Source organism: Erpetoichthys calabaricus, chromosome 14, assembly GCF_900747795.2.
Source record: "Erpetoichthys calabaricus chromosome 14, fErpCal1.3, whole genome shotgun sequence".
In the NCBI taxonomy this organism is placed as follows: Eukaryota; Metazoa; Chordata; class Cladistia; order Polypteriformes; family Polypteridae; genus Erpetoichthys; species Erpetoichthys calabaricus.
In genome coordinates this window covers 43,960,498-43,986,490 of record NC_041407.2, presented here as the reverse complement: position 1 = coordinate 43,986,490, position 25,993 = coordinate 43,960,498, and the positions used below count along the sequence as shown (strand labels likewise).

The 25,993-nt window shown below is 38.8% G+C and overlaps 2 protein-coding genes across 2 annotated transcripts in view; one reads left to right on the top strand and one right to left on the bottom strand.

The window, feature by feature from the left end:
* The window catches only part of sync (syncoilin, intermediate filament protein), a 28,813-nt gene extending 14,522 nt beyond the window's left edge, over positions 1 to 14,291 (top strand). The window contains exon 4 of the mRNA XM_028818437.2: positions 14,072 to 14,291. The gene's annotated coding sequence lies outside the window, so the exon portion shown is untranslated. The remainder of the gene's footprint in view (positions 1 to 14,071) is intronic.
* Positions 1,451 to 25,993, bottom strand: part of rbbp4 (retinoblastoma binding protein 4) — a 44,563-nt gene continuing 20,020 nt past the window's right edge. The window contains exons 3-12 of the mRNA XM_028818436.2: positions 19,062 to 19,207; positions 18,431 to 18,604; positions 18,173 to 18,288; positions 15,833 to 15,993; positions 15,471 to 15,597; positions 15,051 to 15,128; positions 14,810 to 14,886; positions 12,954 to 13,011; positions 4,787 to 4,897; positions 1,451 to 2,298 (exon numbers count right to left, since the gene is read on the bottom strand). Of these exons, the coding sequence (XP_028674269.1) occupies positions 2,236 to 2,298; positions 4,787 to 4,897; positions 12,954 to 13,011; positions 14,810 to 14,886; positions 15,051 to 15,128; positions 15,471 to 15,597; positions 15,833 to 15,993; positions 18,173 to 18,288; positions 18,431 to 18,604; positions 19,062 to 19,207 (1,111 nt within the window). The 3' untranslated portion in view covers positions 1,451 to 2,235. The remainder of the gene's footprint in view (positions 2,299 to 4,786; positions 4,898 to 12,953; positions 13,012 to 14,809; positions 14,887 to 15,050; positions 15,129 to 15,470; positions 15,598 to 15,832; positions 15,994 to 18,172; positions 18,289 to 18,430; positions 18,605 to 19,061; positions 19,208 to 25,993) is intronic.

Below are 25,993 nucleotides of genomic sequence, written 5' to 3'. Positions count from 1 at the left end.
GATTTGTTCCAAGTCAGAGGATGATGTGTTGCTTTGTTTCAATTTCCAGTTCTACAAACTTTCAAGTGAACTAGACATATTAAACACCTTGTGGCAGTGTCGTGAACTGCTTTCATTGGGCAGAATATTTTTTCCAGGGTAAGAAGAAGAAAAAAATCTATCCATAATATCATGAAGGGTCGGCAACAAACATTACTGCATACTGCTGCATTTTCCCTAATTATTTGGTTTATTAAATAAACACAGTTGTGTGAGCAAAACACCTATTACCAAACAACTGGAAAATATGAAAACTGTGTGCTGCTATGCATGGTACAAACAACACGTTTGAAATAAGCGAATGTAAAAAAAAGGAAGCGCTCTCTGCAGAGAGCACGTGCTTTTATTAGGATCGATGTAGTAGGCATGTTTCATTTAAATGTACGATGTTCCATTTTAAACTTTCCAGGAGCCATCATATCAATTAGGGAGTTTGCTCAATGGTCTCACAGGACACCAATATTTGTTTCTTACCACCTCTGAAGGCATTGTAAAATGACCTGATCACAAGTAAATTAACTGTTGTGTGATCATGCATGTACATTTGTGCCTATGTGCATTTTTACTTGCAGCTTTTTATTGTTTTTAATGCTCCGTGTTAACCTTTGACTCATCACACTGTGAATGAGATTGCCTTTAACGGACAAGAGACACTTTAGTGGGACCACTACACCACATACAAATTTCACCCAGGATGACCAGTATCTCAAGTAGTTACATTGATCCTGTGTCAGATCACATTCATACCTGAAGCTCCAGGGTTCAGTTGGTATTGCACAGAGACCACCCATTCCAAAGGATCATTGTATGGTTGTTGTGGTCCACACTAGAGAGGGACTTGGTGTCTTCACATCTACCTAAACAAGCCAGACTTTTATGCATATCGCACTAGAGTTCAAAAAAATTGATCCAAACAAAATAGTTGTAAAAATGCATATATTCACAGCAGAAGTAGAAGAATCCATATCTTAGATAGAGAGAGAGATAGATACTTTATTAATCCCAAGGGGAAATTCACATACTCCAGCAGCAGCATACTGATAAAGAAAATACTAAACTGAAGAGTTATAACAATGCAGGTATACAGACAGACAATAACTTTGAATAATGTTAATGTTTACCAATAGCAGGGGAGATAATTAAGATTAATGACTAATATAACAATGCGATGCAAATGCAGTTCATCACATAACACTTCAGGGAAGAAAGAAAAAATTTTTTTTCCAGGTACCAGCATCCAGTGGGTTAAGACATGTTACAGCCTGGCAGTGTTACTGTACCTGACTTTACAGAAAATTAAATGAGCACTAAAGAATATGCTTCTTAAACAGAATATTTCTGTAACAATGAGCTTTACTCTAACAATGTGCAACACACTGGAAGTATATTATATAGAAATACTGAAAACACATTATAGAAAAAATGTTTTATTTGGGTGCATTTTATACACTTACTAACATAAGGAACAGCAGAAAGGTTTGCAACAAATTGGTACATAACAACATTAAGATACAAGAAAAAGGAATACATTTTGCTGAAAACAGCAAGATACAGATTTCAAGTGCTTCAAGTACAGAAGTCAAGCAGCACAAAGTTTAAATAGAATGAAGAAATAATTCTGCAATGCCAATACCAGCAGAGTCTGAGATTCTCTGTACTTTAATTCAATCCTGTAACTGTACTGGAATGGAGAAATACTAGAACACTTCTCACTATGAATATAAAGGTCAACATAAAAACCTTTGTTTCACATTTGCATCAAACAATGAAAGCCTTTTGGAGAATGCAAAAAACCCAAGTGTCTTAACAAAGCAGTGTAATTCCATAATCAAATTTATAAATTATTTACCTGAAAAAGTTGTCAAACTTTAGACGCCAAGAGAAACTGATCAAAACAGTGAAAAAATAAGGGGAAAAAAGTTATACAAACTAGAATACAGTATCAGAGTTTCTGTTTACAATGCCTCATGGTGGCTATACTCAACTGCAGAGGTAGCCTTCCTTCTACAGATTTGACAGGCAGGGCCTTACAAGGCTTAAAGTCAGCTTATTATTAAAAAAAATAATAAAATTCAAAAACTAACATCAAAGTTAAATTAGCACATGGTCTGAACTGAAAAACAAAATGATACTTAAAACCTAATGAAGAAACAGGCTAACAAGGTCAAGAGTTTCAGGTCTTAACTGGGAAGCTGTTCATCCTTGTACTTCAGGATCTGTACCACCTTCAGGGTCCTCATCATTGTATATATTTTCAGCCTTTAAAAAGAATAATGATTTTTGAAAAGAACATTAGCAGATAATGACTAATTGATTAAAGAGTAAAGACAGACATTGATCAGGCTGTTTCAGAAGTAAGCTATTTTATAAATTATAGTAAATTGTCACTGTTAGATTATCCACTATGGAAAAGGAAAATCTTGTCAGATATGTGAAGGAATGACATGAATAAATACAGCAAGAATTCATGAATTGGGATACAAATGATTGAGCAAGCTGAAACAGATCACAGCCAGATAGAAAAGTGCTTTTTTGATCTTATGGATATTGATGTACTTTTTCATACATATGTAATAAGATTAAATAAAGGTCAGTCTTGTTTTTAACCAATGGCCAACAATTCTGACTTACATTTTCCCCATTTAGAACAGCTTTACAGGTGCCGACAAATTTCAAAATATGGAGGTATACATTCAAATCAGACAGAGGGAGGAGGAAAAGGAAACCTGGTGGTGTAATGGGGAAGTACAGAAGAGTATACAGAGGAAGACGATGGCAAAGAAGAAGTGGGATAGTCAGAGAGATGCAGAAAGTAGACAAAAGTACAAGGAGATAAGGCGCAAGGTGAAGAGAGGTGGCGAAGGCTAAAGAAAAGGCGTATGATGAGTTGTATGAGAGGTTGGACACCAAGTAGGGAGAAAAGGACCTGTACCGATTGGCTAGACAGAGGGACCGAGCTGGGAAAGATGTGCAGCAGGTTAGGGTAATAAAGGATAAAGATGGAAATGAACTCACAAGCGAGGAGGGTGTGTTGAGCAGATGGAAAGAGTACTTTGAGAGGCTGATGAATGAAGAGAATGAGAGAGAAGGTTGGATGATGTGGAGATAGCGAATCAGGAAGTGCAACGGATTAGCAAGGAGGAAGTAAGGACAGCTATGAAGAGGATGAAAAATGGAAAGGCAGCTGGTCCAGATGACATACCTATGGAAGCATGGAGGTGCTTAGGAGAGATGGCAGTGAAATTTCTAACCAGATTGTTTAATGGAATCTTGGAAAGTGAGAGAATGCCTGAGGAGTGGAGAAGAAGTGTACCGGTGCCGATATTTAAGAATAAGGGGGATGTGCAGGATTGTAGTAACTACAGGGGGATAAAATGCATGAGCCACAGCATGAAGTTATGGGAAAGAGTAGTGGAAGTTAGGTTAAGAAGTGAGGTGATGATTAGTGAGCAGCAGTATGGTTTCATGCCAAGAAAGAGCACCACAGATGCAATGTTTGCTCCAAGGGTGATGATGGAAAAGTATAGAGAAGGCCAGAAGGAGTTGCATTGTGTCTTTGTGGACCTGGAGAAAGCATATGACAGGGTGCCTCGAGAGGAGTTGTGGTATTGTATGAGGAAGTCAGGACTGGCAGAGATGTATGTAAGAGTTGTACAGGATATGTACAAGGGAAGTGTGACCGTGGTGAGGTCTGCAGTAGGAGTGAGGGATAAATTCAAGGTGGAGGTGGGATTACATCAGGGATCGGCTCTGAGCCCTTTCTTATTTGCAATGGTGATGGACAGGTTGACAGACGAGTTAGACAGGAGTTCCCGTGGACTATGAGGTTTGCTGATGACATTGTAATCTGTAGTGATAGTAGGGAGCAGGTTGAGGAGACCCTGGAGAGGTGGAGATATGCTCTAGAGAGGAGAGGAATGAAGGTCAGTAAGAACAAAACAGAATACATGTGTGTAAGTGAGGGGGAGGTCAGTGGAATGGTGAAGATGCAAGAAGTAGTGTTGGTCGAAGGTGGACGAGTTTAAATACTTGGGATCAACAGTACAGAGTAATGGGAATTGTGGAAGAGAGGTGAAAAGGAGTGCAGGGTGGAATGGGTGGAGAAGAGTGTTAGGAGTGATTTGTGAGAGACAGCTATCAGCAAGACTGAAAGGGAAAGTCTACTGGACGATAGCGAGACCAGCTATGTTATATGGGTTGGAGATGGTGGCCCTGACCAGAAAGCAGGAGACAGAGAGCTGGAGGTAGCAGAGTTAAAGATGCTAAGATTTGCACTGGGTGTGATGGGGGTGCACATGGATAGGATTAGAAATTAGTATATTAGAGGGTCAGCTCAAGTTGGACGGTTGGGAGACAAAGTCAGAGAGGAGAGATTGCGTTGGTTTGGGCATGTGCAGAGGAGAGATGCTGAGTATATTGGGAGAAGGATGCTAAGGATAGAGCTGCCAGGGAAGAGAAAAAGAGGAAGGCCTAAGAGAAGGTTTATGGATGTGGTGAGAGAGGACATGCAGGTGATGGGTGTAACAGAACAAGATGCAGAGGATAGAAAGATATGGAAGATGATCCGCTGTGGCAACCTCTAACGGGAGCAGCCAAAAGAAGAAGACGACGACATTCAAATCAGTACACTAAGTAAAACTAAATGTTCTTCAAAGCAATTGTTATTTCACTTCCATTATCACTTCTGTCAAACTTCAAATTTGTTAAGACATATAACTAAAGGGTGGGGTTAAAAGAAAGGTCTTACCATTTGCCATACTTGCATTATGTTGTCCTCTGATACAGAGCAAATAACCCAGGGTTCATTGGGGTTCCAGGAGAAGTCCGATATCTTGGCAGTATGCCCACCATGGATAAACTACAAGTAGCAAACAATACACATTTAACGGTTTTAAAGATTGCGATCCCTTTATTCATTTATTTATAAACAGCTTTTTAAAAAAAAAACAAAAAAAAAAAAAAAACACAACTTTAAAAACACATCAGATCTCAAAGGGGAAAAAAATCATGCTAGATATCTCTACTGATATGGACTGGGTAATGTGTTAGGAACACAAGGAAACCACATCATTGGATGGAAATGAAAATGATCAACCTACAGAGGGCTGAATTCAAAGACACCCCGAAAATCAAAGTGAAAAAACAATGCGGCAAGCTAGTCCATTTTGCCAAAATTTCATTGCAGCAACTCAAAATCGTACTCAGTAATTTGTAGGGCCCCCACATGCTTGTATGCATGCTTGACAACGTCGGGTCATGCTCCTAATGAGACGACAGATGGTGTCCTGGGGGATTCTCCGACCAAGATATGGTCCAGGGCATCACAGAGCTCCTGGACAGTCTGAGGTGCAACCTGGTGGCATCGGATGGACTGAAACAATGTCTCAGAGGTGTCCTATTGGATTTAGGTCAGGCGAGCATGGGGGCCAGTTAATGGTGTCAATTCCTTCCAGCATAGGGTCTGACAATGGGTCCAAGGATTTCATCCAGATACCTAATGGCAGTCAAGGTGCTGTTGTCTAGCCTGTAGAGGTCTGTGTATCCCTCCATGGATATGCCTCCCCAGACCATCACTGACCCACCACCAAACTGGTCATGCTGAACGATGTCACAGGCAGCATAACATTCTCCACGACTCCTCCAGACCCTTTCATGTCTATCACATGAGCTCAGGGTGAACCTGCTCTCATCTGTAAAAAGCACAGGATGCCAGTGGAGGACCTGCCAATTCTGGTATTCTATGGAAAATGCCACTCGTTCTCTAGTGGGCCCTGTGCTTACTGCTCAGCAACATGGAGCATGTCGGGCCCTCAGGCCACCCTCATGAAGTCTGTTTCTGATTGTTTTGTCAGAGACATTCACACCAGTGGACTGCTGGAGGTCATTTTGTAGGGCTGTGGCATTGCTCATCCTGTTCCTCCTTGGCCAAAGGAGCAGATATCAGTCCTATAGATGGGTTAAGGACCTTCTACGGCCCTGTCCAGCTCTCCTAGAGTAACTGCCTGTCTCCTGTAATCTTCTCCATGCTCTTGAGACTGTGCTGAGAGACACAGCAAACCTTCTGGCAAAGGCATGTATTGATGTGCCACTCTGGAGAAGTTGGACTACCTGTGCAACCTCTGTAGGGTCCAGGTATTGCCTCATGCTACAAGTAGTGTCACTGACCATAGCCAAATGCAAGACTAGTGAAAAAACAGAAAAGATGGAGGGAAAAATGTCAGTGGCCTCCACCTGTTAAACTAGGGCTGCACGATTAATCTTTTTTTTCTCATGATAACAATATTTATGACCCACGATCAGTTAATAAATATCGTCGCGATTTTACAGTATAAAGACCAAACTGTTTTTTATGGGCTGAGTTTACGGATTGGACTGCGTCACTATGACGTTACTGTGTCTAGATTGCAAGCGCTTTCTGAAGCAGTAGAAGTCAATAGCAGCAATAACAGTCAGTCAGAATAAACATATGATGGCGGAGTAACGTGAGGAAGGTGCAGAAGTGCGATCGTTAGTTTCTAAAAAGGGGTCATACTCAGTTGTCTGGAACTATTTCGATTTCGAGGAATGTGGTGTTGATCAGGTACGAGTCTTGTGCAGACTTTGCTCCTGTTCCGTCCAAACGTCCCAAGGTAACACAACAAACCTCATCAACCACCTTAAAAGCCACCACAAAGTACACTATCAAGAATTTCAACGACTGAAGGTACAAACAGCAACCACAAAAAATTATCAGCCATCCACAACACAGACAACAATATCAGGGACATTGTTCAACGCAATACCATATCTGCCTAGCTCGCAAAGACACCGGGAAATAACAGCGATCACGTACCATATAGCCAAGGATATGTGTCCAATAACCACCGTGAGCAGTGAGGGGTTTAACAAAATGATCGCAACACTTGATAAAAGATATAGCATTCCCTCACGCAACCATTTTTCCAATGTTGCGCTGCCCTCGCTGTATGCGAAATGCCGAAAAGAAATAGAAAGAGAAATTCTCAGGCTAAGCCTTGAATATTTTGCTGCCACGACCGACTTATGGTCAAGCAGAACTACGGAACTGTATTTGAGCTTGACAGTTCATTTTATTGACAGCGAGTTTGAGATGAAAAGCAAGCTTTTGCAAACTTCGTTTTTCCCACAAGACCATACAGCGGAGTTTATTGCAGTGGGCCTCAAAGAAGCGATGTCCGCTTGGGGCTTGGTGGAAGAAAGACTTGTGTGCATCACAACGGACAACGCAGCTAATATGATTAGGGCAGCATCTGTGAATAACTGGCCGAGGCTACACTGCTTTGGTCACAGACTTCATTTACCAAAGGAATAATCGTCATTATTAATCGTGATAAAAAGTTTGAGCAAAATAATCGTGATAATCATTTTTTCTGTTATCGTGCAGCCCTATGTTAAACCATGTCTGTTTGGGGGGGTTGTCTCATTGTTGCCCCTCTAGTGCAGGGGTCTCCAAACACAGTCCTGAAGGGCCGCAGTGGCTGCAGGTTTTTGTTCTAACCCAGTTGCTTAATTAGAAAGCAATTCTGCCAATAATTTAATTTCATGGCTTGTTAGTGCTTTAACTCTGCTATGTCAGGTCATTCTCATATCCTAGACTTTCTTCCCCTATCTAAGGATATCATCCAAATGATTTGAAGGCTAAAATGGACGAGCAATTCTCAATCACTCACTTTTTTCTCTTTACTTTCCTTCCAAGTATTTAATTAAACCAAATAATACAAGATAAATACACACTGGCGTAAATGGTAACAAGCCAAATGGAGAAATGCTGGTCTCTTTTGTCATTCGCATGTTATTGCTAATTAGGATCCATTAAGAACTGAATGAATACAGCTGTTTTAAGATGAAAATAAGCAATAAGCATTCAAAATCTTAATGAGCGAGACAACTAAAGTGAAGCAGAAGTGTTACTTGAGCAATTAGTGCTTCTTATTAAGCAATTGGGTTGGAGCAAAAACCTGCAGCCACTGCGGCCCTCCAGGACTGTGATTGGAGACCCCTGCTCTAGTGCATCTGTTAATTTCATTAACACCAAAGAAGCTGAAACTGATTAACAACCCCCTCTGCTACTTAAATAACTTGACCAATATCTCAGAAGTTTCACTGCCTTGATGCTATACTCTGATTAAAGTGTTCCTTTAAATTTTTTTGAGTAGTATATACACAGTATGAAATTATCAAAAGTTAATAGAATGCCAATTCAAGGAGAAAGATGGGGGGAAAAAAAAGCTCATGAAAACAGAACAAGTTCACAGTGCTAACAAAAATCAAGCATCAAGAATTACAATGTCCAATCTCATTTACATACATACATCTAAATACACACCAGCCAGCCACTTCACATCTCTGACACTCGCTTTGTGAAGAGGGGGGATAAACGCACCTCAAGGAGACGTGGTCAATCCTCCGAAACTGCTCTTAAACGGTGATACAATGGGAAACAAACAGTTTTACTTTTGTACTTCCTCTTTGCTCTATTAGCTGCTGGCTTGCTGCTGCTGCTGCTGTGCAGTGTGATCTGCGTCTCGCACGGCACTTCCAACATTTAAAAGCCTGTACAGCAGCTGTCTTACTCTTTTGTCTTTTATTTCCGGCCCCGGGCATGGTTAGACCTTTTGGCACAGTCTCGTCTCGCGGAATACGAGTTCTTGATATTTTTCAGTTTATAATTTAAAAACAGAATAAGAATCTGAAAATCTAACAACATCACTTAAAGTTCAATAAAACCTGAAAACGTATGTCTTTCATTTCCTAGGAACATCTAAGTACTGGGGTGTTTTCCGAACAAAGATTTTTAGTGAAGCAGTATTTAGTTGTATGAAATTAAATCAAATGTGAAAAACTGGCTGTGCAAAAATTTGGGTACCCTTGTAATTTTGCTGATTTGAATGCATGCAACTGCTCAATACTGATTACTTGCAACACCAAATTGGTTGGATTAGCTCGTTAAGCCTTGAACTTCACAGACAGGTGTATCCAATCATGAGAAAAGGTATTTTAAGGTGGTCAATTGCAAGTTGTGCTTCCATTTGACTCTCCTCTGAAAAGTGACAGCATGGGATCCTCAAAGAAACTATCAAAAGATCTGAAAACAAAGATTGTTCAGTATCATGGCTTAGGGGAAGGCTACAAAAAGCTATCTCAGAGGATTAAACTGTCAGTTTCAACTGTAAGGAATGTAATCTGGAAATAAAAGGCCACATGCACAGCTGCAGCTAAATCCAGGTCTGGCAGGCCAAGAAAACTACAGAAGTGGCATATGCGCAGGATTGTGATGTTATGGTTACAGACAACCCACAGATCACCTCCAAAGACCTGCAAGAACATCTTGCTGCAGATGGTGTATCTGTACATTGCGCTGTCTACAAATCAGCGCAATTTGCACAAACATCATCTGTATGGCAGAGTGATGAGAAAGAAGCCCTTTCTTCACTTACGCCACAAACAGAGCTGCTTGTTGTATGCAAATGCTCAATTAGACAAGCCAGATTCACTTTGGAACAAAGTGCTTTGGACTGATGAGACAAAAATTGAGTTATCTGGATAACAACAAAAATCGCTTTGCATGGTGGAAGTACAACACCGCGTTCCAAGAAAAACACCTGCTACCTACTGTCAAATTTGGTGGTGGTTCTATCATGATGTGGGGCTGTGTGGCTAGTTCAGGGACTGGAGCCCTTGATAAAGTTGAGGGTCAGATGAATTCAACCCCTTATGAACAAATTCTTCAGGATAATTTTCAAGCATCAGTCACAAAGTTGAAGTTACGCAGGGGTTGGATATTCCAAAAAGACAATGACCCAAAACACAGTTCGAAATCTACAAAGGCATTTATGCAGAGGGAGAAGTACAACATTCTGGAATGGCCGTCACAGTCCCGTGACTTGAATATCATCGAAAAATCTATTGGATGATTTGAAGCAGGCTGTCCATGCTCGGCAGCCTTCAGATTTAACTGAACTGAAGAGATTTTGTATGGAAGAATGGTCAAAAATATCTCCATCCAGAATCCAGACACTCAAAGGCTATAGGAGGCAGCTGGAGGCTGTTATATTTGCAAAAGGAGGCTCAACTAAGTATTGATGTAATATCTCTGTTGGGGTGCCCAAATTTATGCACCTGTCTAGTTTTGTTATGATGCATATTGCATATTTTCTGTTAATCCAATAAACTTAATGTCACTGCTGAAATACTACTGTTTCGATAAGGTATGTCATATATTAAAAGGAAGTTGCTACTTTGAAAACTCAGCCAATGATAAACAAAAATCCAAAGAATTAAGGGGTGTTCCCATCCATCCATCCATCGATTGATAGATATTTTTGTTGGAAGATTCAGTCCAGAGGACAGGTGAAAGCAAAAAGGTAAGGACTCTTGCCAAGGGAGTGAACACAAAAATATAAAATACCCATGCAGGCCACAATAGAATAGAAAGGTACTTACTTTAAACAGAACATCGTAGACCAAGGCACAAGACTATTTAATCAAAGCCTGTCATGTCAATTCCCATTATTGATTCACTACATGGCAGTCAACCAGTCATTCTACCAATATTTCAACTGTAAAATTATGTTGGCATCTGTCGGAATGTGCTTGTGATTTGCAGTACTTTAGACAAATGTTCAAGCAAAAAACAACAAAGCTTCCTGAATAATATGAAACCAGTTGGCACTATGTTCTCACTGCTTCATGTTTCCTGAATCACGCATTTAACTGGTTATTAATCACAAGATACTCTTATGGAAAAATTATCCAAGTAAAAAAAAATCCTTTTATTTTGGAAGGAAGATGGAAGGAAATATAGGTTAAAAAGGAGTGTTTAAAATTTATTTAGATGAGCAAATCACACCCCCTCAACACATGAAAAATAAGTTTTGTATGTGTCAGTTAAGTCATGCTGTGCTATGTTTATTCTGCTGCCCAGCCTTCAGTGTGTGTTGAGATTGTGTTGAGCTTCAAAACTACCTCTCACTTATAAAAGAAACTAAGCAGTGAATATTTCAGCCCAAAATAAAGGCATGGTTAATATTGGTGCCTGTGACAAGCAGAGGTATATTCTTAAATCTATTTAAATAATAAATGTTAAAGTTAAACAGGCAAAATATCCCAATGTAAGCAAAGCCAAAATTAGAATTTTAAGTCTAGTGCCAATAACCCTACTCTCATAACTATTGCTACTTTCCAAAATGACATACCATCTGCCAAACATAATGCAGAGCTAACTATGGAAATGGATTTATAAATAAAAAAGACCTTCATCAAGTTTGAGTTTATAAACTCAGTTTCATTGTACAATTTGTAATTTATCCAGAGAAATATTGCCTTAGAGTTTTGAGGCATGTTCCTGCATTTCACAGTGTCAAAATGAAAATAACTATCGTATATAGTCGCGTATATATATCTATATCAGACCCCGACTTACACACCCATTCAAAAATGTGAATTAATTTTTTTTTTTCATCTTCTTGCTTCCTCCAACCTTGCACCAGTTTCTTAGACACATTGAATTTTGTTGCAGCAGTGTAGTTACCAATTTTTTTCGCCACTTCAACGATTTTTTATTTAAAATGAGCTTCATATTTTCTTCTGATCGAACGCTCCATTGTATATAAGGGATGCTCTTATGATAAAAGGTGTACGAGGGTGCGAAATACAAAAAACACAAAAACAGTGCAATTGTCGCTTCGGAATAGTTCGGGTATTACCAAGTGGTCACGTGGGCACAATACATAGGGGGAAAAAAAAGGCAATGTGCTCTGTGGTTATTCTCTCAGGTTAGCGTTAGCATAGCATAATCTCTTGGACCAATAGTGTGAGTTTTCCACATTCGACTTATACGACCGACATTATAAAATACAGGAAATTATATGGTAAAATCAAGCCCTGACTTGTGTTTAAGTTCTCCCGCAAACAAGTATATACGGTAGTAAGTTTATCTTGGGCTTAAAGCCAATAAATCCACACCCATTTTCACCATAAACTTATCTTAGTCACATCAAAGCTCATGTCTGAAATCAATGATGGGAAACAAACAAACAAAAAAAAAAACAAAAAAAAACAAAAAAAAAAAAACAAAAAAAGCTCTAACATTTGATATAAACTACAAATGTGCAAGCCACTAACTAAGGATACGGATCAGTTTTGATTTTAAGGGGTCCAATTTTTAAATAATGTATTTTATGAAGCCATTATAAAAGTGACAAAACTGTAAAAGAACATTATTCAGAGAGCGACTTCCAATTACTGTTATTTGCATTGGTTTCGTCCTAAAGTGGTTTAAAATTTATAAAACAAAATACTGAATTAAATTTTTTCAGTTTTTCACAGAAAAATATACAGTAGTGAGATGAACAATAAAAGTAAATAGAGCTAAAATATAGCTCCCGATATCTATGTAAAAGAATGAAGGTCTAACTCTTCACAGACCTGGTGCATCCTGTCTTGTTATATGGTTGCGAGACATGGACGCTATCCAGTGACCGGAAATGAAGATTAGACTCCTTTGGTACTGCGTCTCTTGGGAGAATCCTTGGGTACCACTGGTTTGACTTTGTGTCGAATGAGCAGTTGCTCATAGAGTCCCAAATGAGGAACATTACCTGTATTGTGAGGAAGCGTCAGTTACAGCACTACGGCTACGTAGCTCAATTCCCCCCGAGGGTGATCCGGCTCGCAGGATCCTCATTATTGATTGCCCGAGAGGCTGGACCAGGCCAAGGGGATGCCCACATAAACACCTGACGAGGGCAGATAGAGAGTCATTTCCAGAGAGTGGGACTGGACCGTATGTCTGCCTGGAGGGCTTCCAACCAGGATCCCAAGCTGTTTCGTCATGTGGTGGGTACAGCAACATGCTGTACCAGTGCATGCTCCCCACCTGACCTGACCATTCTTACCAGGAGCTCCGGAGGTCCATCTTCAGCATCTTCAGGTGACTGTTCCTCCCCAATTTTACTAAATAAGGCAAGATCAAAGGAAAAAAAAATAAGACACACACTGACTGGTAGCTAAAATACGCAGAAAATAAGATATGTAATAGACACTCATATTAACAGTCCATGCTAAAACCAATTAAATCAGCGACTTAAGTCCAAATGTGATTTAGAGTAACACGGCTAAGAAGTATCAGTGAACAGAATCAGTGAACAGGAAACAGTCATGACATACGGAAGCTCTGGTTGGGGGGAAAAAATATGCTACATTGATTCATCGCAGGAGACACACAAAAAGAAAATGTTAAGGGTTACTTCCACCCTAAAAAAGGGAAGAAACAGTTTTCTTGAGCCATTATCAGGTTTGACATGAATGTTTCTTTTCCAAATTTCCATTAATTTTGATTAAGAGTCCAAATAACAGATTATTCATTGTGCAAATTCACACTGACAAGCTTTGTTCTAATAGCTAGACTGGCATGTTTTTAAGAAGCAGCTCACAAAGAAAAATGAGACAGACAAGTAATAAATATTCACTATTTTAAAGGTTCAAAGGTGTGAGTCCCTACACATTTTCACTGGAAAGGAAAAAAAAAATATGGAAAAAAAGTTACAAATCACCACTTAAATACATTTGAGATTACAGAAATACGAAAAAGGGTTGTTAGACTATGCCACTGATGGAATGCTCATAATCAGCAAAAGCTCACATCCAGAGGTTGAGTTTAAAATATCACTAATCATTAATAAGACAGTTTAGCGGGGCCACTATTTATTTTTTGCCTAGTTCCCTTAAAACCAGCAGTTGAATAGAATTTCGTTTGGTTAAGATGATACGAATAAAATGACATTAAAAATGTGACAAAAATAGTAAATTATTCCCCAACAGCTCAAAGCTGATCAATTTAACAATTTTTTTTTTTTTTTTTTTAATTATTTCCTGTTATCAAGTGATTAATGTGTCTTACGACATATGAGCCAAGCCTTTAACTAAATGGAAGGAGAGCGAACAGTGTGTGTGACACTGTGATAATCTGTCATTTCTCAAGCTGAGCTTTTCTAAAGTTATTATTTTCTTTAAGGTATCATCTTCAGCTCAACTTTCAAGAATATTCCTAAAGACTACCAGCATTCAGGAGTCATCTGCATTCAAGATTTTCAGTCTCCTGGTGAAATATGGCCTTTTCTCTTCATATTCTAAGGAGGGTTTGCTCAGTCCTGGTCCCAAATAGCCACAATAACTCCAATACAGTTTGCCATTTGCAAATGATCTGCTTTAATAAATTAATAAAAATTAACAAAACTCTGAAACACTGCTATTTTCTTATTTCACTTGATTAATAAAGATCTGTGATTTTAGTTTTTTTTTTTTTTTTTTTTAATTTCATTCCACACCTTCGCTGTACAAACCTTCATATGCCAGCAGCTCTTGGCAAAAACAGCATGCAACTTAAGTGCAAAGTACAGTTTAAAACAGTGGTAACCACAAATTTTCTATAGCCAATACTACATTTTAGCACTGAGACCGAAGAAACTGGAACTAGTATTAAATTTTTTTTTAAATAAGTCTGAATAAAACTCACAGCAATTAAGAAACTTAAAAGTAAAAATATCAAATTCTTGTAGCCCTCCAGTACCCCAACTCTAAAAACCAATACTTCTTGTTAATCTTAGAATGTGATGACAGCAGAGCACTACGTTGCAGTATGTTGGATCTTTGGCAGAGGTTCCTCATACTTTGAATTTTGCAAAACCTTTAATTAGACAAAGGAGAAACTTTCAGAATTAAAGAAAGAAAGGGGGGGGGGGGGGGAGTTCACCTCAAGTCCCACACATTGAGTCGCCGGTCTGTTCCACTGGATGCTAAGATGGTTTCATTGTGAGGTGACCACTGAACCTGAGAAGAAGAAAGAGGATTCAGGTCTACTCTACAAACTCACCATCACCGCATATACTACATTTCCTTTAAGACTAAATACTAGCTAATGTGGATGGGATACATTTGAAATCAAGTATCTATAAAACATGTCATATAAATACAAAAGAAGCAGTAAACCATACCTGGAAGATTTCATCTTTATGAGACTCGAAGGAATGCAACTTCAGCTTTAAGTTCCGCAAATCCCAAAGTGCAACAGTCTGTCAAAATTGAACAGCAGACTAAACAGCAATGAAACTCAATGGTCATTAAAAAAAAAAAAAAGAAAGCAGTGAAGTAATGTGGGAGCACTATGTAATATATAAAATGTTTAAAATCATTAAAAGCTAAAGATATATAGAAATAGACATGATAAATACAGATACAAAAAACATGATTAAAAAAAGCTAAACACCTTCTATTACACATTCAATTATAAAATATTCAAAGTGATCATGGGATTGCCAGTTCAAGGTGTTAAATATTACTAGTTCTATAAGGAAGATGAAACAAAACACCACAGGCAAATCAGATCTCACAATATAATAAAGATATTGACTCACCTTATCTGCAGAGCCAGTGGCTAGAATGAACTCACTGTATGGGTTAAAGGACAAACAGTTCACTTCGGCTGTGTGAGCATCCACTGCATGGCTAGGTTTGGAAGTGTTATTGGATCTGGTGTCCCAGCTGAAAGCAGAGAGCACTTGCCAAGATTAATATCTTTTAAATCAAAACACAGCACAAAGTCAAAGTCAGACAATGACCATCTATGTTTGTTCTTTTACAACAAACTAAATAATACAAATTTAAAAGACCATGGTCCAAGCTATGCAATCTGATGAGGTTAGCTTAAAGTAAATCACTCAAGTTTACTTTTGGAGTTTTTAATTACATTCGAGAATGAAAGCAAGCATTGACTTACATCATGAGTTTTTGGTCATCTGCCACTGATCCAAACAGGGACTCATGTAACAAGTGCCAGGAGACATCCTCCACAACAGCTGTGTGTCCAGTGAAGATAGTCTTTGCATCCACCACTTTGCCTTCTTTTGGCACTGCACTGATGTCCCATAGACAAATAGTCTAAAAAGCAGAGAAGAAAAAATTTAAAATCCATCAGCTATTTTCTTAGTCCATCTAGTTCAATACAGGGTTTACTGAAGCACAAGTGTCCCAACAACATAATCAATACACATGAAACTGAGAAAATAATAGCAAGCATGTATTAGGAATGATCAGTGTTTGCTCTTGTATACTAAAGCAGTTCTAAGATTCACATCACTTAAATCTTTTACCACAAAAAATGCAGAGATTAGAGAAAGAACAAGGCCCTGTGAGATGTGTCAGACAGCAAACAGACACTAACAGAACATTTACAGGAATATAAATGATTACTGATGCATGAAATACATGTGTAACAATCTTAATAAACTGTCTTGAAACCAAAAATGTAAAAAAAACAGCGAGAAATTCAAACATGAGTTTAACTGGCAAAGCAATAACAAAATGCAAGTTCATAATTAGGGAAGTGGGTGGCAACTTTGTTAGCTTTGCCCATATATACCCAAAAAAGGTATACCTATAAACATTTTGAAATTTATTCTAACTGGTTCTGCATCAATGATCAAGTGATCTAAATTCAAATCCAGTGTCCAACTGGTCTTTTTTTATAGTTTGTATGTCCTACATCCCAAAGATTGTGTTTTTTGTTAACTGAGGATTCTAAACTTGGGTACATGTAGGGATGTTGAGAATGCTAAAGCCGTAGCACAATCATGGTCTTAGACAAAGAGATCACCCCAAAAAAAAAATATATATATATTTTACACACACACTGACAGACGAGAAGACTTAAAAATATCACAGGGAATAACAATGATATACTGACAGAAAAAATACTATTTATGCTTATAATGTAATTCGATTTCTTGACAATATTAGTCATTAGCACAAAAGAACCAAGGCAAAGGAGATTTACATGTAACAAAAACAAGTGTGGAAAAAACTCTAAGGAACAAAAAGTAGTAACAGAGGACTCAAACACACTGAATAAGGAAAAAAATGTCTAAAATTTATTTAAAAAACACCTCTACAGAACAAAATAAATGAGAAACAGAAAGAACAAATAATACAACAAGAGAAGCAAATACTTCTTGCAAACAGAAAACATTGGAAAAAAAATTAAAGTAAGTAATCTGAAATAAGTTTCAACCATAAAGAAAGGTAATGTCTGGTAGTGGTAAGTTCTTAATTACAAGGAAAGAAACCAACAAAGATCAGTGTTGTTACAATATATAAAATATACTCCTACAAAGAGATCAATGTAACCTCCCTGAACAGAGATAACCAAAGAAAGATGGTGGCTTGAACCTGTCACTGGACAGAACACCATGTTAAAAACTATTCATAAAAGGACACAAAACTGAGCAGGGCTGAGTCTTGGAGTTTCTGGCCTTATAATACTAGGTTGAACGTTTTACTTGGGCACAGGTAATTTCTTCTGGAGGAGGAATTTTCTCCTCTCACAATTAGCAATAGTTCATCTAATCACAAAAAACATTTGTGTCGTAGCATAAAAGAGAGACAAAATAATAAAAACAAAAATAACTGCTTACATACAGTACCAACTGGTCAGCACCTGGGTAGGTAGGAGTTAAGAGTAGTGATTTTATCGCTTAGAAATGTGATTATGCTGTTTAACATGACAAAAAATTACATGCTCTGCATAGACGCTACTGGCAATCACAGAGGGTACACAAATCTCTTCTGGCAAAGGAGGCTTCACTTAAAGAGGGGACGACTAGATGTCTAACCTAGATATCCCAAACTTTAATATCTGCATGGAAAAATGCAAAACATTTTTCCTGCAAAATTCTCATAAAATGGAGTGTGAGAAATATTAAGAACTTTAAACAATTACACTAAACATTTTTTTTAAATGAATGTTTCATCGTGTGGTGGGTCAGGTAATGTGCTGCATCAATGCATTCTCCCCAACCTGACCTGACTGGTCTGTCTGTCGTAATCTTGTGAAACTAACTAATGCATAGGTCTTCCACACTGCCATCATTACCTTGGTAATGCCCAAAACATTTTCTTGGACTCCTATGTCAGCTGCAGAGAAATACCATAACTGTACAAACCTTCATATGAGAATTGTTCAATAATTAAATTAACACATTGACTATAAACATGCATTTCCACTATCAAGTCAGTATCCAGAATATATGAAGAACACAGTTATCCCAGTCAGGGTCCTTACATGATCATCTGATGCACTCAGTAAACAACCACTTAGATTAGGGTTCCATGAAAGTCCATAACCTTCCTTCTGATGACCTCTGAGCCGCAGATCAGGATTACACTCTCCTGATGGATCTAAAAAAGTAATTTAAAGTTACTTAATTTTCTAATTACATTTTAGGAATGTCTAAGTATGGAAACAAACCTACTGCTTCTACTTTAGGCTCCATTTTTCATCCTCATGGGTAAGGCACCAAAAAAAAAAAAAAAAAATTACCTGGCTTTGATGGATGCTTAGTGTAGTCAAACACCAGCACATCACTGGTTGGCGTCTTTGTGGCAATAATGCAAGGGTTCTGTGGCATATATCGAGCTCTGTTAACCTCTCCTTCATGATTTATCTTGATTTCTATCTCAATCTTTCCACTGACTGAACCAAACCCACCAAACTCTATTAAGAAGAAAATAACACTGTTAGAACACAAAATTCATCATCTCTTTACCTCCTTTTAACCCAACACAGAGAATACACTAAGGTGAGCCAACCAAGCCACCCTATCCTCAGCAGCTTCTTCCAACACTTTCTGAGGAATTTAGAGATGATACCATGCAGGCTGAGAGAAATACTTCCCTCCACAGTATCCTTGCCCTGACCCTTCAACTTCTCACTTTGGGCTGTGCATTGATACTTGATGCAGTACAACAATGGCCAAAGTGAATGCCTGTGCAAGACTGTATTTTGGAGTGTTCACAGTGAAAGACTTAAAAGAAAAATAAATAAGGCCTGAAATCACAACCACTCAAGGGCTCAATCACTCTATGCACACTATATTTAATTTAGAAATCTTAATCTTTACAAATGTTAAAACAAAACTTAAACAGTTCTAGTAAATGGAATTAAATTGTACCTCCTTTCTCACTGTCGTAATGAGATGCATCAAACTGGGCATCATCATTTGGCAACTGTACACTGGCAATGACCAAATGGTTCTGCTCATCTGAAGTGTGTGTTCCAAGAACTAATCTATGGACACTAAAATCCTTCCCTTCAGGTCTAAAACAAAAACAAAAACAATCACAAAAATGTGAAAGAAAAGCAAACATAAAATAGCACAAACAAATAAGGGTTATGCACATGTCAATGTGAATGTAATTCAGAGACCTGGGTTAAATATGTACATTAATTCAATTTTATTGATATTTATAAAATCACATTACAACAAAGAATAATTAAATTACACATTGAAAAGACAGACAGGCTGAGCCAAATTTGAAACTCAAGAAAAATTGAAATCTCATAACAAAACAAACAAGCAAACAAACTATTGTTCTGCTCCCCCAGGTCAGGTCACTACACCAACCAAACGACAAAACAACTCGGGATCCTGGCTGGCAACCCCCCAGGCAGTTCCACCCCCTCAGAAACGCTCATCTATTTGTCACATTACCAAAGGTCTCATAACCAAATAGCAAAACAGAAAGCACCAGAACTCTGAAGACTTGGACCTACATCCTTTAGGCAAAAATATCTGGAGCCAAAAAAAAAAAAAAAAACACAACATCTCTCCACCGACCTCATGTCCTCCTCCATGCTCTCCCAATCCATCTACTGACTTCATAGGAAGAGTCTCCACAGAACTAAATGTGGCCAAAATAAGTAAACCTCTCAACAAGGCCAACACTCTCTCCACAGACAAAACACACTGCAGCCTGCTGTACCCTAGAGCAGGGGTCCCCAACCCCCAGTCCGCGGCCCACTACCGGTCCGCAGCCGTCTGACAGCCGGGCCGCGAGAGAACTGCCGGCAACGGCGACTCACTCAGACTTTTCAGAACGCTTGGCGGGCGGGGCTTTGAAGCGGTGCAGAGAGAGGAAAGAGACCGAGGTGAGAGACTATTACAACAAAGTATTTTTATGGTCCCGACAGTTTCCCCATATGACATGAGTCTATAGAAATCACGTTACTACGAAGTACATTCAACAGATGCTTTCATTACAACGAAGTGACCTTGAAATGCTTGAACGAATCATCCACAGAGCAGTTAGATCTGTGGTCGCAGCTCAGTTGTGCACGTTTGCACAACGATCCCCAAACAGAAACATTGTAAAAAAATCTCTTTCTTCGAACTTTCCTCGTACTGTTTTTTTTTTTTTTGCTGTTTTTGTTGTCTGTGGTTTTCATTGATTCCTTTTGCTTGCTGCTTGTCAACATTTGAAAAACATCCATTGGAATTTAACTCATTGTCATCCTCCTATAGAAACGGCAGACACGAAAAAAAGACTGCAGTGTTAATGTTTGTGATGTGCAATCTGTTGGATTGGCAAATGTAAAGCATATGTCTTTGTTATATGCAAAAAAAGAAGAAAAATCTCAGATTGCAAACATATGCAAACTGCTTAATAACTTTAATAATAATAGAAATGCTATGTAAATTGTGTATAAAACTGCCCACCCCCCAACCAACCCCCCGACCGGTCCGTGGAAAAATTTGCATCTAATAAAGTGGTCCTTGCTGTCAAAAAGGTTGGGGACCACTGCCCTAGAGATCATTAAAGGCCAGAACCTTGGTTTTTATCCAAGACACTTACAAGCCTAGGCACTCAGACTCCTCGCAAAGTCTATTGAGAGCCTCAATCTGAGCCTCCATCGACTCTGCAAACATCACAGCATTATCAGCAATTCAAGATCAGTGAATCTTTCTTCATCAAAAGATGCACCACAGCCGCTGAACTCGATGGCCCTGCCCAACACCTAGTCCATGCAATCATTGAACAGAGTAGGAACAAAAACACACCTCTGACAAACCCCAGAATCTAGAGGGAAAAGCACAGAGGTTGTGCCTCCACTCTGCACAGCACTCACAGTACCAATGTACAGGCCGGCCATGATATCCAGCAACTTTGAGGAGATCCCATGAAGTCTCAGGATGTCCTACATGGCGGCTTGATCAACTACTCTGAATGCTTTACAAAAATCGACAAAGGCTACAAAGAAACTCTGCAGATATTCGCATTTGCGCTCTATGAGAACCCTCAGTGCCAGGAGGCGGACAACGGTAGACTTATTAGGCATGAAACCAGACTGCTCTGGTTGATGATAGGTGAGCAAGAGATCACGGATCCTATTCAGGATGACCCTAGCAAAGACCTTACCCAGCACAGATAGCAGTGTTATTCCCCTGTAGTTACCACAGTCCAGACGATCACCCTTCCCTTTCCAGATAGGGATGACAAGCCCTGTTTTCCAGTCAGCTGGGGTGATGCCCATCTCCCAAAGGGAAGCAAAGATTGCTTGCAATGCTAGGACGACAGCCTTACCGCCAGCCTGGAGAAGTTCACCCCAGATACCATAGATTCCTGCAGCATTTTTTACCCTCAGTTGGTTCACCACCTGTGCAATCTCAGTGAAATTGGTGGTTCACAGCGAATTGGAGGAACAGCCTCAAGAACCATGGACCCAGAGATGTCCAATGTCGCAGCCAGAGGATCAGCTTTAATCAGCTGCTCAAAGTAGCCAGCAGGTCACAATTGTAGGTTCATCCGTTAGGGCCATTCCATCACTTGCCCTGACCTAGACTCCCTGAGGAACAGATTTGGATGTGTGCAATGCTTTCATTCCTTTGTAAGCATGCCGCTGGTCACTAGATCATAGAAGGTGTGTCACTTGCTTACAGCCATCCTTCTCAGTTTTCACAACAGACTGGAGTTGTCATCAAGCTGTGCACTGTGACTCCTCAATGACATCTAGAGTGAAACACCTCCTTCTGGGAACACTGTCAACACAACCCTTAGCAACCTTCAAGGTCTTGTCACTGAAGGTTTCCCACATCACATTAGGATCAGCAGTCAAACCCAGATCTGCAAGTTCCTAACACAAACTGCATGTAAGCTCATTACAAACAGCCTGATCTTAGAGTCTGGCCATTTCCAACCTCACTATCCTAATCAGAGGCGGATAGTAACGAGTTATATTTACTCCTTTATATTTATTTGAGTAACTATTTTAAAAAATTGTACTTCTAAGAGTAGTTTTACTGCATCATACTTTTTACTTGAGTACATTTGTGAAGAAGAAACGTTACTCTTACTCCGCTACATTGGGCAACACTCGACTCGTTACTTTTTTCCCCATTTACACATTAGATACGCTATATTTTTGCCCGAGAGAAGAAGTCGCCAGTGGATCTACTGCATGACTGTTTCAACAATCAGACGTAGCAACAATAATCACAACTCTGTTTCACCAATCAGACGTAACAACAATAATTACATTAATCCGTTTCACCAATCAGACGTAGCAACAATAATTACATGACTCCGTTTCACCAATCAGATGTAGCCATGCAGTCACATGACCACACACAAACTTCCTGTGTCCTCAGCCTGTTAAATGGTCACAGCTTCACTGCAAGAACCTTGACAGCCAACTCCTGCTGAAGCTTAACCATCACTTCACTGAGTGAAGAACAAGCAGGTTTTAACCAAACATGCACAGGCACAGATAGTCATGGTAAAGTGAGACTTCTTGTATGTGCACAAGCAGCCTTGTTCTAATGTTATTTTCTATCAGCTGTGCTATTTGGAGGGCAAGTGAATACACAGTATTATACTATCAGTGTACAATATATCTTGTCACTGTAAATAGTTTGCACAGTTCAAACATATATGTTACCTACTGCAGGTATTGGCTTCAAAAGCTTTGTTGTGAAAAACAGATTTGGAACTTTGTGTTATTTGTGCATCTTTATTTTGTAAAGATGTTATTTATTTTTGCTCATTTTTATTTTATTATTTGGAAATAGCAGAATTTGCACATTTTATATTTGTGTGTCTTATTACAACATTACTAAAAAATAAATCATTTATTATGATCAAACAGTTACTCAGTACTTGAGTACACTTTTCACCAAATACTTTACTCTTACTTGAGTAATTTTTTGGATGACTACTTTTTACTATATTATAATATATATTAATTATCTTGAAGTAACGCTACTCTTACTTGAGTACAATTTTTGGCTACTCTACCCACCTCTGATCCTGATAGGTGGTAGCCTACTGAACCTAAGCTGGATCTTCAGAGTTGCAACAACAAGTCTACGGTCAGAATTTACAAACTGGGCACTTCTGTAGACCCTGCAGTTTTGTAGGATCCTCCAGCGTCTGCCCACAAGGATGTGATCAATCTCCTTCAACACACCACCAGTACCGGAGTATAAAGTCCAATAATGTGGCACAGGGTGCTGGGACAAGGATACAACAATCCATAGCCCCTGACCTTTTGTAAAGTCAAGGAACATGGAGCCTTTTTCACCACAGTTCCCAGACCCATGGGGACCACATCAATCTTCATAGTGGTCGCACTGACGTCTCCCATGACCAGAGGAGAGTCACCCCACAAGCACCCATAAACCACCGACCAAAATTGTGAATAAATGTCTCCCTTACTGGAACATTACTCACCACAGTCGGAGGACACACTGAGACAACAGACAAGGCAGCCAGAGTGCCTTAATCTGAGTCGCATAATAAGCTCGTTGAAAGGAGCAACATCGGACACCACTGGAAGGAGCCGTTCCGCCACAGTAACACCTACACTCCAAGTACGACAGCCATCACAGCGACCAGACCAATAAAAGGTGTACTCTCTTACAGAGATCTGGCCAGTCCCAGGTCTGCACACCTCAAAGAGTGCTGCCACTGAAATGCAGAGTTTACGAAGATTCCTCCAACAGCAGAGAAAGATGATCATCATGCCGGAGAGACAAGATGTTTCATGCACCTACCCGGATGGGCTGCCTTAAACTGGTACCCTAAGGCTCCAAATATTTGCAGAAAGTTTCTTAAAGTGCCAAAAAGCAGTGCTCTGTATTTTTTATTTATTTATTTTTAATCTTGCAGGCCTCACAAGAAAGCTGTCCATTACTCATAAGGTGCTTTCACACACAGCCCGTTTGATTTGTTCCAAATCAGGGGAAGATGTGTTACATTGTTTCAACTACCTGTTAGTTTGAAGATTTGCTCTGTGAAATGCAACCAAGCGAGCTAAACAGATCAATAAATACCTTGTGTCAGTGTAGTGAACTACTTTCACTGGGCAGAAACATACTTTCCAGGGAAAAAAAAAATGTGGTTTATTTACCAAACACAGCTGTATAAGTAAAACACCTACTAAACGAACAACTGGAAAACTACTAGAAAATTAAGCACGACTACAACAGGTATGAAAATGACACATTTGAAATAAGTGAGTGTACAAAAGAAAGACAGCTCTGCTGATATGTGCTTCGGTTTTATAATGCCAGACATAGCAGGCAAGGTTAATTTACATGTATGATGTTCTGTATTTACAGGGCTATGTAAAAGTTTGGGCACCCTTCTGAGACTGCATGACAATTTGCTCTGTTTTCATAAGGAGTAGATCAAGCAATATGCCATTTTTTTTTCTAGAGAATTGTAGACACGGGGATGTTCATCAGACCAAAATTCTCAGTGTAGTATTATTAAGCTGTATGAAATAAAATTTAGAAAATGGGATGTGGAAATGTTTGGACACCCTTCTAATTGTATTAATTTGAAGACCTGTAGACAATTAATTCCAAAAGGTTGCAGCACAAAATTGCTTTGATTAGCTCACTAGACCTTAAAACTACAAAGACAGATGCAACCAATCATGAAAAAGGTTATTTAACATAGGTAATTGCTAGTTGTGCTAGTCCTTAGTTCTTTACAAGGTTCCCATGATGCCACTCTCTAGGAGAGAACCATCTACTGACCTAAATACTAAGATAATTTGTCATTATGAATTAGAAGAAGTGTACAAGAAATAAGTGCTGAGCGGTATGACCAAAGTTCTATATCACGGTATTTTTCAAAATTGTACCAGCTTCACGGTATTCGACGGTATTGTTTTTCCCATGCATGAGTGGATGTTAACCACATTTTCCACTGCAATTACTGCAGTAGACTGGCTAAGAATAACCTATTCCACTGTAATGAGAATTGTACATTGTACAAAAAACAAAACACATTTTAATGTGCACACAAGTATTAATACAGGTTTGCATGGCCCCATAAGGTAATAAGTTTTCAAGGGGGTGGCACCAATGAAAAGAAGGAATCACATTGCATGACAGTTGAAGTCAAAATATACAGCCTTTTTATTGAACAAATTTTGCAAACAAACTAACATTTTGACAACATATTTTCAACCATCCAAACAGGCATTTACACTGTCCTGAGGTGCTTGTCAAAAGTTGTACTGCACTGAAGGAATAAATAGTAAATATTTTTTCTAAACCAACTACACTTTCTGTTAACGTTAACAATCTCTGTCCACTGACAAGTTAAAGTGACTTTTTAAACAACTTTACCATCATTAAACTGCATAATATTTAAACTAATAAAATAAATAATAGTGCAACTTCCAGTAATGATACTATTACTTCAAGACTTCGAGCCCAGGTGCATTACACAGTATTCACCAAATAAAACGAGTGCAACTTGGTGAGGACATCTTTACCAACTGAACCATCATTAAGGCAAATTGCATTAATATGGACCTTGCTTTAAGCTAAGCTATATACATAAATAATAAAACTGCAACTTGCATTTATAATGCCATTTGTGGAATAGCCCTACGGAATTGTATTAGGGCCACTATGAAGAAGAAAAAAAAAAAAAATACGGACACAGTGAAGAAAAAAAAAACCTAAATGTCAAGAATAAAGTCGGCATGTTGACTTTATTCTCGACATTTCCACTTTATTCTCATAGTTTATTTTGTAATTAAAGTAGAATGTTGTAAACTAAACTTCATCCTAAAATTAATACTTAATTT